At 56.2% G+C, this 19,314-nt stretch overlaps 1 protein-coding gene across 1 annotated transcript in view; it reads right to left on the bottom strand.

Annotated features, from left to right (window-relative positions):
* The window catches only part of ST8SIA1 (ST8 alpha-N-acetyl-neuraminide alpha-2,8-sialyltransferase 1), a 105,856-nt gene that overhangs the window by 76,433 nt on the left and 10,109 nt on the right, over window positions 1-19,314 (bottom strand). The window contains exons 2-3 of the mRNA XM_073650541.1: window positions 10,843-10,987; window positions 9,070-9,179 (exon numbers count right to left, since the gene is read on the bottom strand). Coding sequence (XP_073506642.1) covers window positions 9,070-9,179; window positions 10,843-10,987 — 255 coding nt within the window. The remainder of the gene's footprint in view (window positions 1-9,069; window positions 9,180-10,842; window positions 10,988-19,314) is intronic.

Genomic DNA, 19,314 nt, shown 5'->3' with positions numbered 1-19,314 from the left:
GCATTGTGTGTGGCCTCCACGCGCCTGTATGAGCTCCCTACAACGCCTGGGCATGCTCCTGATGAGGCTGAGTATTGTGTGTGGCCTCCACGCGCCTGTATGACCTCCCTACAACGGCTGGACATGCTCCTGATGAGGCTGAGTATTGTGTGTGGCCTCCACATGCCTGTATGACCTCCCTACAACGGCTGGACATGCTCCTGATGAGGCTGAGTATTGTGTGTGGCCTCCACGTGCCTGTATGACCTCCCTACAACGCCCGGGCATGCTCCTGATGAGGCAGACTATTGTGTGTGGCCTCCACGTGCCTGTATGACCTCCCTACAATGCCTGGGCATGCTCCTGATGAGGCTGAGTATTGTGTGTGGCCTCCACGCGCCTGTATGACCTCCCTACAACGCCTGGGCATGCTCCTGATGAGGCTGAGTATTGTGTGTGGCCTCCACGCGCCTGTATGACCTCCCTACAACGGCTGGACATGCTCCTGATGAGGCTGAGTATTGTGTGTGGCCTCCACATGCCTGTATGACCTCCCTACAACGGCTGGACATGCTCCTGATGAGGCCGAGTATTGTGTGTGGCCTCCACGTGCCTGTATGACCTCCCTACAACGCCTGGGCATGCTCCTGATGAGGCTGAGTATTGTGTCTGGCCTCCCCGTGCCTGTATGACCTCCCTACAACGCCCGGGCATGCTCCTGATGAGGCTGAGTATGGTGTATGGCCTCCACGTGTCTGTATGACCTCCCTACAACGCCTGGGCATGCTCCTGATGAGGCTGAGTATGGTGTGTGGCCTCCACGTGCCTGTATGACCTCCCTACAATGCCTGGGCATGCTCCTGATGAGGCTGAGTATGGTGTATGGCCTCCACGTGTCTGTATGACCTCCCTACAACGCCTGGGCATGCTCCTGATGAGGCTGAGTATGGTGTGTGGCCTCCACGTGCCTGTATGACCTCCCTACAACGCCTGGGCATGCTCCTGATGAGGCTGAGTATTGTGTGTGGCCTCCACGTGCCTGTATGACCTCCCTACAACGCCCGGGCATGCTCCTGATGAGGCTGAGTATGGTGTATGGCCTCCACGTGCCTGTATGACCTCCCTACAACGCCTGGGCATGCTCCTGATGAGGCTGAGTATTGTGTGTGGCCTCCACGTGCCTGTATGACCTCCCTACAACGTCTGGGCATGCTCCTGATGAGGCTGAGAATTGTGTGTGGCCTCCACGTGCCTGTATGACCTCCCTACAACGCCTGGGCATGCTCCTGATGAGGCTGAGTATTGTGTGTGGCCTCCACGTGCCTGTATGACCTCCCTACAACGCCTGGGCATGCTCCTGATGAGGCTGAGGATTGTGTGTGACCTCCACGTGCCTGTATGACCTCCCTACAACGCCTGGGCATGCTCCTGATGAGGCTGAGGATTGTGTGTGGCCTCCACGTGCCTGTATGACCTCCCTACAACGCCTGGGCATGCTCCTGATGAGGCTGAGGATTGTGTGTGGCCTCCACGTGCCTGTATGACCTCCCTACAACGCCTGGGCATGCTCCTGATGAAGCTGAGTATTGTGTGTGGCCTCCACGTGCCTGTATGACCTCCCTACAACGCCTGGGCATGCTCCTGATGAGGCTGAGTATTGTGTGTGGCCTCCACGTGCCTGTATGACCTCCCTACAATGCCTGGACATGCTCCTGATGAGGCCGAGTATTGTGTGTGGCCTCCACGTGCCTGTATGACCTCCCTACAACGCCTGGGCATGCTCCTGATGAGGCCGAGTATTGTGTGTGGCCTCCACGTGCCTGTATGACCTCCCTACAATGCCTGGGCATGCTCCTGATGAGGCTGAGTATTGTGTGTGGCCTCCACGTGCCTGTATGACCTCCCTACAACGCCTGGGCATGCTCCTGATGAGGCTGAGTATTGTGTGTGGCCTCCACGTGCCTGTATGACCTCCCTACAACGCCTGGGCATGCTCCTGATGAGGCTGAGTATGGTGTATGGCCTCCACGTGTCTGTATGACCTCCCTACAACGCCTGGGCATGCTCCTGATGAGGCTGAGTATTGCGTGTGGCCTCCACGTGCCTGTATGACCTCCCTACAACGCCTGGGCATGCTCATGATGAGGCTGAGTATTGCGTGTGGCCTCCACGTGCCTGTATGACCTCCCTACAACGCCCGGGCATGCTCCCGATGAGGCTGAGTATGGTGTATGGCCTCCACGTGTCTGTATGACCTCCCTACAACGCCTGGGCATGCTCCTGATGAGGCTGAGTATTGTGTGTGGCCTCCACGTGCCTGTATGACCTCCCTACAACGCCTGGGCATGCTCCTGATGAGGCTGAGTATTGTGTGTGGCCTCCACGTGCCTGTATGACCTCCCTACAACGCCTGGGCATGCTCCTGATGAGGTTGAGTATTGTGTGTGGCCTCCACGTGCCTGTATGACCTCCCTACAACGCCTGGGCATGCTCCTGATGAAGCTGAGTATTGTGTGTGGCCTCCACGTGCCTGTATGACCTCCCTACAACGACTGGGCATGCTCCTGATGAGGCTGAGTATTGTGTGTGGCCTCCACGTGCCTGTATGACCTCCCTACAATGCCTGGGCTTGCTCCTGATGAGGCTGAGTATTGTGTGTGGCCTCCACGTGCCTGTATGACCTCCCTACAACGCCTGGGCATGCTCCTGATGAAGCTGAGTATTGTGTGTGGCCTCCACGTGCCTGTATGACCTCCCTACAACGCCTGGGCTTGCTCCTGATGAGGCTGAGTATTGTGTGTGGCCTCCACGTGCCTGTATGACCTCCCTACAACGCCTGGGCATGCTCCTGATGAGGCTGAGTATTGTGTGTGGCCTCCACGTGCCTGTATGACCTCCCTACAGCGCCTGGGCATGCTCCTGATGAGGCTGAGTATTGTGTGCGGCCTCCACGTGCCTGTATGACCTCCCTACAACGCCTGGGCATGCTCCTGATGAGGCTGAGTATTGTGTGTGGCCTCCACGTGCCTGTATGACCTCCCTACAACGCCTGGGCATGCTCCTGATGAGGCTGAGTATTGTGTGCGGCCTCCACGTGCCTGTATGACCTCCCTACAACGCCTGGGCATGCTCCTGATGAGGCTGAGTATTGTGTGCGGCCTCCACGCGCCTGTATGACCTCCCTACAACGCCTGGGCATGCTCCTGATGAGTCTCAGTATTGTGTGTGGCCTCCACGTGCCTGTATGACCTCCCTACAACGCCTGGGCATGCTCCTGATGAGGCTGAGTATTGTGTGTGGCCTCCACGTGCCTGTATGACCTCCCTACAATGCCTGGGCATGCTCCTGATGAGGCTGAGTATTGTGTGTGGCCTCCACGCGCCTGTATGACCTCCCTACAACGCCTGGGCATGCTCCTGATGAGGCTGAGCATTGTGTGTGGCCTCCACGCGCCTGTATGACCTCCCTACAACGCCTGGGCATGCTCCTGATGAGGCTGAGTATTGTGTGTGGCCTCCACGCGCCTGTATGACCTCCCTACAACGGCTGGACATGCTCCTGATGAGGCTGAGTATTGTGTGTGGCCTCCACGTGCCTGTATGACCTCCCTACAACGGCTGGGCATGCTCCTGATGAGGCAGACTATTGTGTGTGGCCTCCACGTGCCTGTATGACCTCCCTACAACGCCTGGTCATGCTCCTGATGAGGCCGAGTATTGTGTGTGGCCTCCACGTGCCTGTATGACCTCCCTACAACGCCTGGGCATGCTCCTGATGAGGCTGAGTATTGTGTGTGGCCTCCACGTGCTTGTGTGACCTCCCTACAACGCCTGGGCATGCTCCTGATGAGGCTGAGTATTGTGTCTGGCCTCCCCGTGCCTGTATGACCTCCCTACAACGCCTGGGCATGCTCCTGATGAGGCTGAGTATGGTGTGTGGCCTCCACGTGCCTGTATGACCTCCCTACAATGCCTGGGCATGCTCCTGATGAAGCTGAGTATGGTGTATGGCCTCCACGTGTCTGTATGACCTCCCTACAACGCCTGGGCATGCTCCTGATGAGGCTGAGTATGGTGTGTGGCCTCCACGTGCCTGTATGACCTCCCTACAATGCCTGGGCATGCTCCTGATGAGGCTGAGTATGGTGTATGGCCTCCACGTGTCTGTATGACCTCCCTACAACGCCTGGGCATGCTCCTGATGAGGCTGAGTATGGTGTGTGGCCTCCACGTGCCTGTATGACCTCCCTACAACGCCTGGGCATGCTCCTGATGAGGCTGAGTATTGTGTGTGGCCTCCATGTGCCTGTATGACCTCCCTACAACGCCCGGGCATGCTCCTGATGAGGCTGAGTATGGTGTATGGCCTCCACGTGCCTGTATGACCTCCCTACAACGCCTGGGCATGCTCCTGATGAGGCTGAGTATTGTGTGTGGCCTCCACGTGCCTGTATGACCTCCCTACAACGCCTGGGCATGCTCCTGATGAGGCTGAGTATTGTGTGTGGCCTCCACGTGCCTGTATGACCTCCCTACAACGCCTGGGCATGCTCCTGATGAGGTTGTGGATGGTCTCCTGTGGGATCTCCTCCCAGACCTGGACTAAAGCATCCGCCAACTCCTGGACAGTCTGTGATACAACGTGACGTTGGTGGATGGAGCGAGACATGATGTCCCAGATGTGCTCAATCAGATTCAGGTCTGGGGAACGGGCGGCCAGTCCATAGCTTCAATGCCTTCATCTTGCAGGAACTGCTGACACACTCCAGCCACATGAGGTCTGGCATTGTCCTGCATTAGGAGGAACCCAGGGCCAACCGCACCAGCATATGGTCTCACAAGGGGTCTGAGGATCTCATCCCGGTACCTAATGGCAGTCAGGCTACCTCTGGTGAGCACATGGAGGGCTGTGCGGCCCTCCAAAGAAATCCCACCCCACACTATTACTGACCCCCTGGCAAACCGGTCATGCTGAAGGATGTTGCAGGCAGCAGATCGCTCTCCACGGCGTCTCCAGACTCTGTCACATGTGCTCAGTGTGAACCTGCTTTCATCTGTGAAGAGCACAGGGCACCAGTGGTGACTTTGCCAATCCTGGTGTTCTGTGACAAATGCCAAGCGTCCTGCACGGTGTTGGGCTGTGAGCACAACCCCCATCTGTGGACGTCGGGCCCTCATACCACCCTCATGGAGTCGGTTTCTAACCGTTTGTGCAGACACATGCACATTTGTGGCCGGCTGGAGGTCATTTTGCAGGGCTCTGGCAGTGCTCCTCCTGTTCCTCCTTGCACATAGGCGGAGGTAGCGGTCCTGCTGCTGGGTTGTTGCCCTCCTACGGCCCCCTCCATGTCTCCTGGTGTACTGGCCTGTCTCCTGGTGTCCTCTGGACACTACGCTGACAGACACAGCAAACCTTCTTGCCACAGCTCGCATTGATGTGCCATCCTGGATGAGCTGCACTACCTGAGCAACTTCTGTGGGTTGTAGAGTCCGTCTCATGCTACCACGAGTGTGAAAGCGCAACCAACATTCAAAAGTGACCAAAACATCAGCATTGATACTGAGATGTGGTCTGTGGTCCCCACCTGCAGAACCTCTCCTTTATTGAGGGGGTCTTGATAATTGCCAATAATTTCCATCTATTGTCTATTCCATTTGCACAGCAGCAGGTGAGATTGATTGTCAATCAGTGTTGCTTCCTAAGTGGACAGTTTGATTTCACAGAAGTTTCATTTACTTGGAGTTATATTCTGTTGTTTAAGTGTTCCCTTTATGTTTTTGAGCAGTGTAGATCTGACCACTGTGCAAAAGTATTCAGCCCCCTCTGCTGCAGTCTTTTGGGGTCTGTCTGTTCACCTTTCTCTGCTGCAGTCTTTTGGGCTCTGTCTCTCCAGCTTTCTCTGCTGCAGTCTTTTGGGGTCTGTCTCTCCCACTTCTCTGCTGCAGTCTTTTGGGGTCTGTCTCTCCACCTTTCTCTGCAGTCTTTTGGGCTCTGTCTCTCCAGCTTTCTCTGCAGTCTTTTGAGCTCTGTCTCTCCCTGTAGTCTCTGCTGCAGTCTTTTGGGGTCTGTCTCTCCAGCTTTCTCTGCTGCAGTCTTTTGGGGTCTGTATCTCCCACCTTTCTCTGCAGGAGTATTTTGGGGTCCGTCTCTCCCACCTCTCGCTGCAGTCTTTTGGGGTCTGTCTCTCCACCTTTCTCTGCTGCAGTCTTTTGGGGTCTGTCTCTCCAGCTTTCTCTGCTGCAGTCTTTTGGGGTCTGTCTCTCCAGCTTTCTCTGCTGCAGTCTTTTGGGGTCTGTCTCTCCAGCTTTCTCTGCTGCAGTCTTTTGGGGTCCGTCTCTCCAGCTTTCACTGCTGCAGTCTTTTGGGGTCCGTCTCTCCAGCTTTCACTGCTGCACTCTTTTGGGGTCTGTCTCTCCACCTTTCTCTGCTGCACTCTTTTGGGGTCTGTCTCTCCACCTTTCTCTGCTGCAGTCTTTTGGGGTCTGTCTCTCCACCTTTCTCTGCTGCAGTCTTTTAGGGTCTGTCTCTCCACCTTTCTCTGCTGCAGTCTTTTAGGGTCTGTCTCTCCAGCTTTCTCTGCAGTCTTTTGGGGTCTGTCTCTCCAGCTTTCTCTGCAGTCTTTTGGGGTCTGTCTCTCCCACCTTTCTCTGCAGTCTTTTGGGGTCTGTCTCTCCCACCTTTCTCTGCAGTCTTTTAGGGTCTGTCTCTCCACCTTTCTCTGCTGCAGTCTTTTGGGGTCTGTCTCTCAACCTTTCTCTGCAGTCTTTTGGGGTCTGTCTCTCCACCTTTCTCTGCAGTCTTTTGGGGTCTGTCTCTCCACCTTTCTCTGCAGTCTTTTGGGGTCTGTCTCTCCACCTTTCTCTGCAGTCTTTTGGGGTCTGTCTCTCCACCTTTCTCTGCAGTCTTTTGGGGTCTGTCTCTCCACCTCTCGCTGCAGTCTTTTGGGGTCTGTCTCTCCAGCTTTGCCCCCTCGCTCTCGCTCAGTGATTGGATGGAGACGTCTGTGATCAGTGATTTTCATGGCTTGTCACAGATTCTCTGGGATTTGGGTCTGGACTGTGACTGCGCCGTTCACACACAGGAATCTGCTCTGATCTAAACCCTCCATTGTAGCTCTGGCAGGATGTTGGGAGTCGATGTCCTGCTGGAAGGTGAACCTACACCCCGGTCTCAGGTCTCCTGGAGGATTGCCCTGTATTTAGCTCGATCCATCTTCCCATCACCTAAGACCAGCTTCCCTGCCCCTGCTGAAGAAAAGCCTCCCCACAGTAGGATGCTGCCTCCACCATGTGTGACGGTCGGGATGGTGTTTTCAGAGTGATGTGCACTGTTAGTTTTCTGTGTTTTACATTTATCCAAAATGTTCCCCTTTGGTCTCATCTGACCAGAGCCCCTTCTTCCACGTGCTCGCTGTGCCCCCCTACATGGGACTTCTTATGACTTCCACAATGCCCTTCTTCTTGCCAATCTTCCATAAAGGGCAGATTACGGCCCCACTATCAGTATTTTTTCTGAGGAGTGGGAGCCAAAACCAGGTGAGGAACAATCAGAGAAAAGGTACAATAGAAACAAGTCACCAATTCTGCTTTTATCACCCACTCCTGGTTTTGTCTCCCACTCCTGAGAAAAATATTGACCAAATATGATAGTGGGGCCGTGGCCTAATAGTTGTCCTGTGGACAGATTCTCCCCCCACAGCTGTGGGTCTCTGCAGCTCCTCCAGTGACCGTGGGCCTCTCGGCTGCTTCTCTCATTATTGCTCTCCTTTTTGGGATGTTAGTCTCAGTGGACGGCCATGTCTTGGTAGGTTTGCAGTTGTTTCATAATCCTTCCATTTTTGGATGATGGATTGCTCAGTGAGATGTTCAGAGCTTGGGCTATTTTCTATAACCTCACCCTGCTTGCCTCTCCTCCACAACTTTATCCCTGACCTGTCTGGTGGGCTCCTTGGTTTTCAGCTTTATCCCTGACCTGCCTTGTGGGGTCCTTGGTTTTCAGCTTTATCCCTGACCTGTCTGGTGGGCTCCTTGGTTTTCAGCTTTATCCCTGACCTGTCTGGTGGGCTCTTTGGTTTTCATGATGCTGTTTGATCCCTAATGTTCTCACAGAAAGCTCTGAGGCCTTCACAAAACAGCAGTATGTCACGGGTGTGTCAGACAGTAGCCATGCAGTTGGTTGCAGGAAATCTCTACGTTTGGCATTACCGACATCTTCTTAGAGGCTGTCTCTAGGACCCAGTGGCTACCTTCCTCTGACTAATTAGCTCCCTGGCCTGGGTGTATATGTACCTGCTGTGTTCCAGAAGGAGGTGCCATTGATATTCATTACTACTTGTGAGGCTTTAGCAGGAGCAGTACTTCGTCCTCTCTGGAGCTTGAGGCCGTGTGCGCATTTGTCTGGAGTCGTCTAAAGCTAAGCATTATCCCCTTGTTTGTCTCCCCTTGTTGTCTATAGTGTTTAGTGGAGAACTACTAATGCTCATCTCCTCCCTTCCCTAGCCTAGGCCATATGCCAGGGAAAGACAGGGCGAGGCACTCGTGCGGCGATTGGTGAAAAGCCAATATAGGGATGGTAGGGGAGACAGAGTGACACTAGACCAGACTAGGAGGTCTCCACTCCCCCCTTTCCCTCTTCCCTCTGTGTTGCACTAAGACTTTCCCACACATTGTGTGAGACAGTAATTATACTGAGGATAAATCACACCCAGGTGGATGAAATGTACTAATTATGGGACTTCTGGGGGGCGACTGGTCACTCAGGATGTTATTTAGGGGTTTCAGACTAAAGGGGGCTGAATACTAATGCACAATGTCCCAATAGTCAGACATATATTTGTATAATAATCAGTGACCTTGTATCATTTCCTTTCCTCGTCACTGATACTTGTTACTTTGTATCACAGAAAATCCCAATAAAATACATGGAGGTTTGTGGCTGTAACGTGAAAAATGTGGAAAAGTTCACGGGGGGGGGGGGAAGACTTTTTCAAGGCCCTGTATATGTATACAGAAGATACCCAGGTTATACCAGCGCAGTACCTTCAGTAATTGATGGAGGTTTCTGGAATTTTCACGCTAAAATCTCACTTACCGGATAACGAAATCGGCCTCATCGATCTGTTTGCCGCACCTGCTCCCCTTCAGTATCCCACCATTCCCCACCACGGAGCAGCGCTTCAGGGGGAGTCGGAATGGAGTATCCTAGCAACAGAGAGGAGAGCGCTCTTGTCAGTGACACAATGTGGCAGCAGGGGACGGCGTCGGGGAACAGGGAAACCTGGCAGAGAGGAGCGGCGCCACTGAGGTCTGCTCATCAATCTAGAAGTGTGCGGCTGGTCAGGGCGGACAACACAGGAACCCAGAGATAGAGAGAACGGAGAGAGAGAGAGAACCCCGAGAGAGAGAACCGAGAGAGGAGCGGCGCCACTGAGGTCCGCTCATCAATCTAGAAGTGTGCGGCTGGTCAGGGCGGACAACACAGGAACCCAGAGATAGAGAGAACGGAGAGAGAGAGAACCCCGAGAGAGAGAACCCAGAGAGTGAGAGAGAGAACGGAGAGAGAGAGAGAACCCCGAGAGAGAGAACGGAGAGAGAACGGAGAGAGAGAGAGAGAGAGAGAGAACCGAGAGAGGAGCGGCGCCACTGAGGTCTGCTCATCAATCTAGAAGTGTGCTGCTGGTCAGGGCGGACAACACAGGAACCCAGAGATAGAGAGAACGGAGAGAGAGAGAACCCAGAGAGAGAGAGAGAGAGAGAGAGAGAGAGAGAGAGAACGGAGAGAGAGAGAGAGAACGGAGAGAGAGAGAGAGAACGGAGAGAGAGAACGGAGAGAGAGAGAGAGAACGGAGAGAGAGAGAACGGAGAGAGAGAGAACGGAGAGAGAGAGAGAGAACGGAGAGAGAGAGAGAGAACGGAGAGAGAGAGAGAGAACGGAGAGAGAGAGAGAGAACGGAGAGAGAGAGAGAGAACGGAGAGGGAAAGAGAACGGAGAGGGAAAGAGAACGGAGAGGGAAAGAGAACGGAGAGGGAAAGAGAACGGAGAGGGAAAGAGAACGGAGAGGGAAAGAGAACGGAGAGGGAAAGAGAACGGAGAGACATATAGATGATAGATAATAGATAGATGATAGATAATAGATAGATGATAGATAATAGATAGATGATAGATAATAGATAGATGATAGATAATAGATAGATAGATGATAGATAATAGATAGATGATAGATAGATGATAGATAATAGATAGATGATAGATAGATGATAGATAGATGATAGATAGATGATAGATAATAGATAGATGATAGATAATAGATAGATGATAGATAATAGATAGATAGATAATAGATAGATGATAGATAGATAATAGATAGATGATAGATAGATAATAGATAGATGATAGATAGATGATAGATAGATGATAGATAGATAGATGATAGATAGATGATAGATAATAGATAGATGATAGATAGATGATAGATAGATAATAGATAGATGATAGATAATAGATAGATGATAGATAGATAGATAGATAATAGATAGATGATAGATAGATGATAGATAGATGATAGATAGATGATAGATAGATGATAGATAGATAGATAATAGATAGATGATAGATAGATAATAGATATAATTTTGATATCGGTGTAGATATTTCCACGCTCGGTCCCGGCTCGGGCGCAGGTGGAGCAGACTGCAGCACATTGTATCTCTCCGGCTCTGGATATCGGGGATGATCCGCGAGCCGCTGCCGGCACAGTCCTCACATCCGCAGCTCCTGGGAAAGCTGGGTGACTACCTGTGCGGTGACCCCCACGGCCCCTCCAGCTTCCCCAGCAGCGGATGTCTCCGGGGGGATCACACTGACCTGCGGGAAGAGGCTGTACGTGGCGTTATCGATGATCAGCGAGTACAGGAACTCCCCATCAAACCACAGGTTCTCGCCCACCGGGGTGTTCACTTTAGTCATAGAGAAGAGGTGACCCGGGTCACAGCAGGCGTCCAACTGCGCCCTGCAAGACACAAAAAGAAAGGAGAACAAGGCCAGGGAATAGTCACATCCAGAGCCGCGCTCAATATTCTGCTGCCACACAATAAATATGGTTGTCATGAAATTTATCAGATGTTCAATGAGCTGTAACAATGGAACTGCAGCCCTGGAGGTGACTGGAGGATAAGACATGATGTAACAGCAGAATAGTGAGTGCAGCCCTGGAGGTGACTGGAGAATGAGACATGATGTAACAGCAGAATAGTGACTGCAGCTCTGGAGGTGACTGGAGGATAAGACACAATGTAACAAGCAGAATAGTGACTGCAGCTCTGGAGGTGACTGGAGGGTAAGACATGATGTAACAGCAGAATAGTGACTGCAGCTCTGGAGGTGACTGGAGGATAAGACATGATGTAACAGCAGAATAGTGACTGCAGCTCTGGAGGTGACTGGAGGATAAGACACAATGTAACAAGCAGAATAGTGACTGCAGCTCTGGAGGTGACTGGAGGATAAGACATGATGTAACAGCAGAATAGTGACTGCAGCTCTGGGGATGACTGGAGAATGAGACCTGATGTAACAGCAGAATAGTGACTGCAGCTCTGGAGGTGACTGGAGGATAAGACATGATGTAACAGCAGAATAGTGAGTGCAGCTCTGGGGATGACTGGAGAATGAGATATGATGTAACAGCAGAATAGTGACTGCAGCTCTGGAGGTGACTGGAGGATAAGACCGGATGTAACAGCAGAATAGTGACTGCAGCTCTGGAGGTGACCGGAGGATAAGACATGATGTAACAGCAGAATAGTGACTGCAGCTCTGGAGGTGACCGGAGGATAAGATATAATGTAACAGCAGAATAGTGACTGCAGCTCTGGGGGTGACTGGAGGATAAGACACGATGTAATAGCAGAATAGTGAGTGCAGCTCTGGAGGTGACTGGAGGATAAGACATGATGTAACAGTAGAATAGTGAGTGCAGCTCAGGAGGTGACTGGAGGATAAGACATGATGTAACAGCAGAATAGTGACTGCAGCTCTGGGATTGACTGGAGGATAAGACAAGATGTAACAGCAGAATAGTGACTGCAGCTCTGGAGGTGACTGGAGGATAAGACATGATGTAACAGCAGAATAGTGACTGCAGCTCTGGGGGTGACTGGAGAATAAGACATGATGTAACAGCAGACTAGTGACTGCAGCTCTGGGGGTGACTGGAGGATAAGACACGATGTAATAGCAGAATAGTGAGTGCAGCTCTGGAGGTGACTGGAGAATGAGACTTGATGTAACAGCAGAATAGTGAGTGCAGCTCAGGAGGTGACTGGAGGATAAGACAAGATGTAACAGCAGAATAGTGACTGCAGCTCTGGAAGTGACTGGAGGATAAGACATGATGTAACAGCAGAATAGTGACTGCAGCTCTGGGGGTGACTGGAGGATAAGACCTAATGTAACAGCAGAATAGTGACTGCAGCTCTGGAGGTGACTGGAGGATAAGACATGATGTAACAGCAGAATAGTGACTGCAGCTCTGGAGGTGACTGGAGGATAAGACAAGATGTAACAGCAGAATAGTGACTGCAGCTCTGGAGGTGACTGGAGGATAAGACATGATGTAACAGCAGAATAGTGACTGCAGCTCTGGAGGTGACTGGAGGATAAGACACGATGTAACAGCAGAATAGTGAGTGCAGCTCTGGAGGATAAGACATGATGTAACAGCAGAATAGTAACAGCAACTCTGGAGGTGACTGGAGGATAAGACATGATGTAACAGCAGAATAGTGACTGCAGCTCTGGAGGTGACTGGAGGATAAGACATGATGTAACAGCAGAATAGTGACTGCAGCTCTGGAGGTGACTGGAGGATAAGACATGATGTAACAGCAGAATAGTGACTGCAGCTCTGGAGGTGACTGGAGGATAAGACATGATGTAACAGCAGAATAGTGACTGCAGCTCTGGGGGTCACTGGAGGATAAGACACGATGTAACAGCAGAATAGCGACTGCAGCTCTGGGGGTGACTGGAGGATAAGACACGATGTAAGAGCAGAATAGTGACTGCAGCTCTGGAGGTGACTGGAGGATAAGACACGATGTAACAGCAGAATAGTGAGTGCAGCTCTGGAGGCTAAGACACGATGTAACAGCAGAATAGTGACTGCAGCTCTGAAGGTGACTGGAGGATAAGACATGATGTAAGAGCAGAATAGTGAGTGCAGCTCTGGAGGTGACTGGAGGATAAGACACAATGTAACAGCAGAATAGTGAGTGCAGCTCTGGAGGTGACTGGAGGATAAGACCTGATGTAACAGCAGAATAGTGACTGCAGCTCTCGAGGTGACTGGAGGATAAGACATGATGTAACAGCAGAATAGTGAGTGCAGCTCTGGAGGTGACTGGAGGATAAGACACGATGTAACAGCAGAATAGTGAGTGCAGCTCTGGAGGTGACTGGAGGATAAGACATGATGCAACAGCAGAATAGTGACTGCAGCTCTGGAGGTGACTGGAGGATAAGACATGATGTAACAGCAGAATAGTGGATGTAACCGCAGAATAGTGATTGCAGCTCTGGACGTGACTGGAGGATAAGACATATGTATGAGATCGGTCAGGTGGGTCTTGCAGGGATATGGGGTTAATCTGTGGTTACATCTGGTAACATTGTATCAGTGCTGTTTCCTCAGATGTTTTGGTGGCAGACAATTCCTCCGGCCAGTCACCCGCGCTGTATGGCGACATTAGGTGCAGGGACCCTCCATGGCGGTACTCATGGGGCCCCATGTATCGGGCATGGATCAGTAACCCGCGGGGCCCCATGTATCGGGCATGGATCAGTGACCCGCGGGGCCCCATCTATCGGGTATGGATCAGAGACCCGCGGGGGCCCCATGTATCGGGTATGGATCAGTGACCCGCGGGGCCCCATGTATCGGGTATGGATCAGTGGCTCGCGGGGGCCCCATGTATCGGGCATGGATCAGTGACCCGCGGGGCCCCATGTATCGGGTATGGATCAGTGACTCGCGGGGCCCCATGTATCGGGTATGGATCAGAGACCCGCGGGGCCCCATGTATCGGGCATGGATCAGTGACCCGCGGGGCCCCATGCATCGGGCATGGATCAGTGACCCGCGGGGGCCCATGTATCGGGTATGGATCAGTGACCCGCGGGGCCCCATGTATCGGGTATGGATCAGTGACCCGCGGGGCCCCATGTATCGGGTATGGATCAGTGACCCGCGGGGCCCCATGTATCGGGTATGGATCAGTGCCCCGCGGGGCCCCATGTATCGGGTATGGATCAGTGACCCGCGGGGCCCCGTGTATCGGGTATGGATCAGTGACCCGCGGGGGCCCATGTATCGGGTATGGATCAGTGACCCGCGGGGCCCCATGTATCGGGTATGGATCAGTGACCCGCGGGGCCCCATGTATCGGGTATGGATCAGTGACCCGCGGGGCCCCATGCATCGGGTATGGATCAGTGACCCGCGGGGGCCCATGTATCGGGTATGGATCAGTGACCCGCGGGGCCCCATGTATCGGGTATGGATCAGTGACCCGCGGGGCCCCATGTATCGGGTATGGATCAGTGACCCGCGGGGGCCCATGTATCGGGTATGGATCAGTGACCCGCGGGGCCCCATGTATGGGGTATGGATCAGTGACCCGCGGGGCCCCATGTATCGGGTATGGATCAGAGACCCGCGGGGGCCCATGTATCGGGTATGGATCAGAGACCCGCGGGGCCCCATGTATCGGGTATGGATCAGTGACCCGCGGGGGCCCATGTATCGGGTATGGATCAGTGGCTCACGGGGCCCCATGTATCGGGTATGGATCAGTGACCGGCGGGGGCCCATGTATCGGGTATGGATCAGTGGCTCACAGGGCCCCATGTATCGGGTATGGATCAGTGACCCGCGGGGCCCCATGTATCGGGTATGGATCAGTGCCCCGCGGGGCCCCATGTATCGGGTATGGATCAGTGACCCGCGGGGCCCCGTGTATCGGGTATGGATCAGTGACCCGCGGGGGCCCATGTATCGGGCATGGATCAGAGACCCGCGGGGCCCCATGTATCGGGCATGGATCAGTGACCCGCGGGGCCCCATGCATCGGGCATGGATCAGTGACCCGCGGGGGCCCATGTATCGGGTATGGATCAGTGACCCGCGGGGCCCCATGTATCGGGTATGGATCAGTGACCCGCGGGGCCCCATGTATCGGGTATGGATCAGTGACCCGCGGGGCCCCATGTATCGGGTATGGATCAGTGCCCCGCGGGGCCCCATGTATCGGGTATGGATCAGTGACCCGCGGGGCCCCGTGTATCGGGTATGGATCAGTGACCCGCGGGGGCCCATGTATCGGGTATGGATCAGTGACCCGCGGGGCCCCATGTATCGGGTATGGATCAGTGACTCGCGGGGGCCCATGTATCGGGTATGGATCAGTGACCCGCGGGGCCCCATGTATCGGGTATGGATCAGTGACCCGCGGGGCCCCATGTATCTGGTATGGATCAGTGACTCGCGGGGGCCCATGTATCGGGTATGGATCAGTGACCCGCGGGGCCCCATGTATCGGGTATGGATCAGTGACCCGCGGGGCCCCATGCATCGGGTATGGATCAGTGACCCGCGGGGGCCCATGTATCGGGTATGGATCAGTGACCCGCGGGGCCCCATGTATCGGGTATGGATCAGTGACCCGCGGGGCCCCATGTATCGGGTATGGATCAGTGACCCGCGGGGGCCCATGTATCGGGTATGGATCAGTGACCCGCGGGGCCCCATGTATGGGGTATGGATCAGTGACCCGCGGGGCCCCATGTATCGGGTATGGATCAGAGACCCGCGGGGGCCCATGTATCGGGTATGGATCAGAGACCCGCGGGGCCCCATGTATCGGGTATGGATCAGTGACCCGCGGGGGCCCATGTATCGGGTATGGATCAGTGGCTCACGGGGCCCCATGTATCGGGTATGGATCAGTGACCGGCGGGGGCCCATGTATCGGGTAAGGATCAGTGGCTCACGGGGCCCCATGTATCGGGTATGGATCAGTGACCCGCGGGGCCCCATGTATCGGGTATGGATCAGTGCCCCGCGGGGCCCCATGTATCGGGTATGGATCAGTGACCCGCGGGGCCCCGTGTATCGGGTATGGATCAGTGACCCGCGGGGGCCCATGTATCGGGTATGGATCAGAGACCCGCGGGGCCCCATGTATCGGGTATGGATCAGTGACCCGCGGGGCCCCATGTATCGGGTATGGATCAGTGACTCGCGGGGGCCCATGTATCGCGTATGGATCAGTGACTCGCGGGGGCCCATGTATCGGGTATGGTTCAGTGACCCGCGGGGCCCCATGTATCTGGTATGGATCAGTGACCCGCGGGGGCCCATGTATCTGGTATGGATCAGTGACTCGCGGGGGCCCATGTATCTGGTATGGATCAGTGACCCGCGGGGCCCCATGTATCTGGTATGGATCAGTGACCCGCGGGGCCCCATGTATCGGGTATGGATCAGTGACCCGCGGGGCCCCATGTATCGGGTATGGATCAGTGACCCGCGGGGCCCCATGTATCGGGTATGGATCAGTGACTCGCGGGGGCCCATGTATCGGGTATGGATCAGTGACCCGCGGGGCCCCATGTATCGGGTATGGATCAGTGACTCGCGGGGGCCCATGTATCGGGTATGGTTCAGTGACCCGCGGGGCCCCATGTATCGGGTATGGATCAGTGACCCGCGAGGGCCCATGTATCGGGTATGGATCAGTGACCCGCGGGGCCCCATGTATCGGGTATGGATCAGTGACCCGCGGGGCCCCATGTATCGGGTATGGATCAGTGACCCGCGGGGGCCCATGTATGTGGTATGGATCAGTGACTCGCGGGGCCCCATGTATCTGGTATGGATCAGTGACCCGCGGGGCCCCATGTATCGGGTATGGATCAGTGACCCGCGGGGGCCCATGTATGTGGTATGGATCAGTGACCCGCGGGGCCCCATGTATCGGGTATGGATCAGTGACCCGCGGGGCCCCATGTATCGGGTATGGATCAGTGACCCGCGGGGCCCCATGTATCGGGTATGGATCAGTGACCCGCGGGGGCCCATGTATCGGGTATGGATCAGTGACCCGCGGGGGCCCATGTATGTGGTATGGATCAGTGACTCGCGGGGCCCCATGTATCGGGTATCACGGTGACAATCTGCGATTTAATAATCAGCAGCGCCCCCCCCGCCTCTGATTATTGGTTCATCCCACGTGTATCAGCTCATCTGCCGCCGTCATGTGATCCGTCTTAAAGGGCCACACAACTTAATCACATCACTGCACTATTCCTACTCTCCTCATTACCATATTACTCCTGGCCACACCCACTATGACATCACAGAAATCGCATCACTCCGCTCTCCAGTCCTGTGCAGGAGATTCTCGGCCCCAGAAAGCAGAAATAATGGACCCCCCATCGCTCTGATATCAGAATGTAGGATCCGGGGCCCCGGGGTCGGGCGAGGTGACCCCATATAATAAGGAAATCTGCAACCACAGGAAACAAGCGGAACCGAGCGATGAATGCGGGGCATTGTGTCCGGACGACGCTTCACTGATCATCGAGGAAGAAGAACACGACCCAGAGACCAGAGAGCGCTAACGAGATGTGGAGGCGACCAAATCACCAGCGGGGGAGGGGCAGGACGGAAGGGGCGAGGGGGGGCAGGACGGAAAGGGCGAAGGGGGGCAGGACGGACGGGGCGAAGGGGGGCAGGACGGAAGGGGCGAAGGGGGGCAGGACGGACGGGGCGAAGGGGGGCAGGACGGACGGGGCGAAGGGGGGCAGGACGGAAGGGGCGAAGGGGGGCAGGACGGAAGGGGCGAAGGGGGGCAGGACGGAAGGGGCGAAGGGGGGCAGGACGGACGGGGCGAAGGGGGGCAGGGCGGACGGGGCGAAGGGGGGCAGGGCGGAAGGGGCGAGGGGGGGCAGGACGGAAGGGGCGAGGGGGGGCAGGACGGACGGGGCGAAGGGGGGCAGGACGGAAGGGGCGAGGGGGGGCAGGACGGAAGGGGCGAAGGGGGGCAGGACGGACGGGGCGAAGGGGGGCAGGACGGAAGGGGCGAGGGGGGGGCAGGACGGAAGGGGCGAAGGGGGGCAGGACGGAAGGGGCGAAGGGGGGCAGGACGGAAGGGGCGAAGGGGGGCAGGACGGAAGGGGCGAAGGGGGGCAGGACGGACGGGGCGAAGGGGGGCAGGACGGACGGGGCGAAGGGGGGCAGGGCGGACGGGGCGAAGGGGGGCAGGGGCGAGGGGGGGCAGGACGGAAGGGGCGAGGGGGGGCAGGACGGAAGGGGCGAGGGGGGGCAGGACGGACGGGGCGAAGGGGGGCAGGACGGAAGGGGCGAAGGGGGGCAGGACGGAAGGGGCGAAGGGGGGCAGGACGGACGGGCCGAAGGGGGGCAGGACGGACGGGCCGAAGGGGGGCAGGACGGACGGGGCGAAGGGGGGCAGGACGGACGGGCCGAAGGGGGGCAGGACGGACGGGGCGAAGGGGGGCAGGACGGACGGGGCGAAGGGGGGCAGGACGGACGGGGCGAAGGGGGGCAGGACGGACGGGGCGAAGGGGGGCAGGACGGAAGGGGCGAAGGGGGGCAGGACGGACGGGGCGAAGGGGGGCAGGACGGACGGGGCGAAGGGGGGCAGGACGGACGGGGCGAAGGGGGGCAGGACGGACGGGGCGAAGGGGGGCAGGACGGAAGGGGCGAAGGGGGACAGGACGGAAGGGGCGAAGGGGGGCAGGACGGAAGGGGCGAGGGGGGGCAGGACGGACGGGGCGAAGGGGGGCAGGACGGACGGGGCGAAGGGGGGCAGGACGGACGGGGCGAAGGGGGGCAGGACGGACGGGGCGAAGGGGGGCAGGACGGAAGGGGCGAAGGACGGAAGGGGCGAAGGGGGGCAGGACGGAAGGGGCGAAGGGGGGCAGGACGGACAGGGCGAAGGGGGGCAGAACGGACAGGGCGAAGGGGGGCAGAACGGACAGGGCGAAGGGGGGCAGGACGGACAGGGCGAAGGGGGGCAGGACGGACAGGGCCAAGGGGGGCAGGACGGACAGGGCGAAGGGGGGCAGGACGGACAGGACGGACAGGGCGAGGGGGGACAGGACGGACAGGGCGAGGGGGGGCAGGACGGACAGGGCGAGGGGGGGCAGGACGGACAGGGCGAGGGGGGGCAGGACGGACAGGGCGAGGGGGGGCAGGACGGACAGGGCGAGGGGGGGCAGGACGGACAGGGCGAGGGGGGGCAGGACGGAAAGGAC

This window comes from Phyllobates terribilis, unplaced genomic scaffold (assembly GCF_046119375.1).
Source record: "Phyllobates terribilis strain yellow unplaced genomic scaffold, ASM4611937v1 Scaffold_10__3_contigs__length_209671492, whole genome shotgun sequence".
Lineage (NCBI taxonomy): Eukaryota > Metazoa > Chordata > Amphibia > Anura > Dendrobatidae > Phyllobates > Phyllobates terribilis.
The sequence above is the reverse complement of the archived record's forward strand: the minus strand, read 5'-3'. Positions and strand labels throughout refer to the sequence as shown.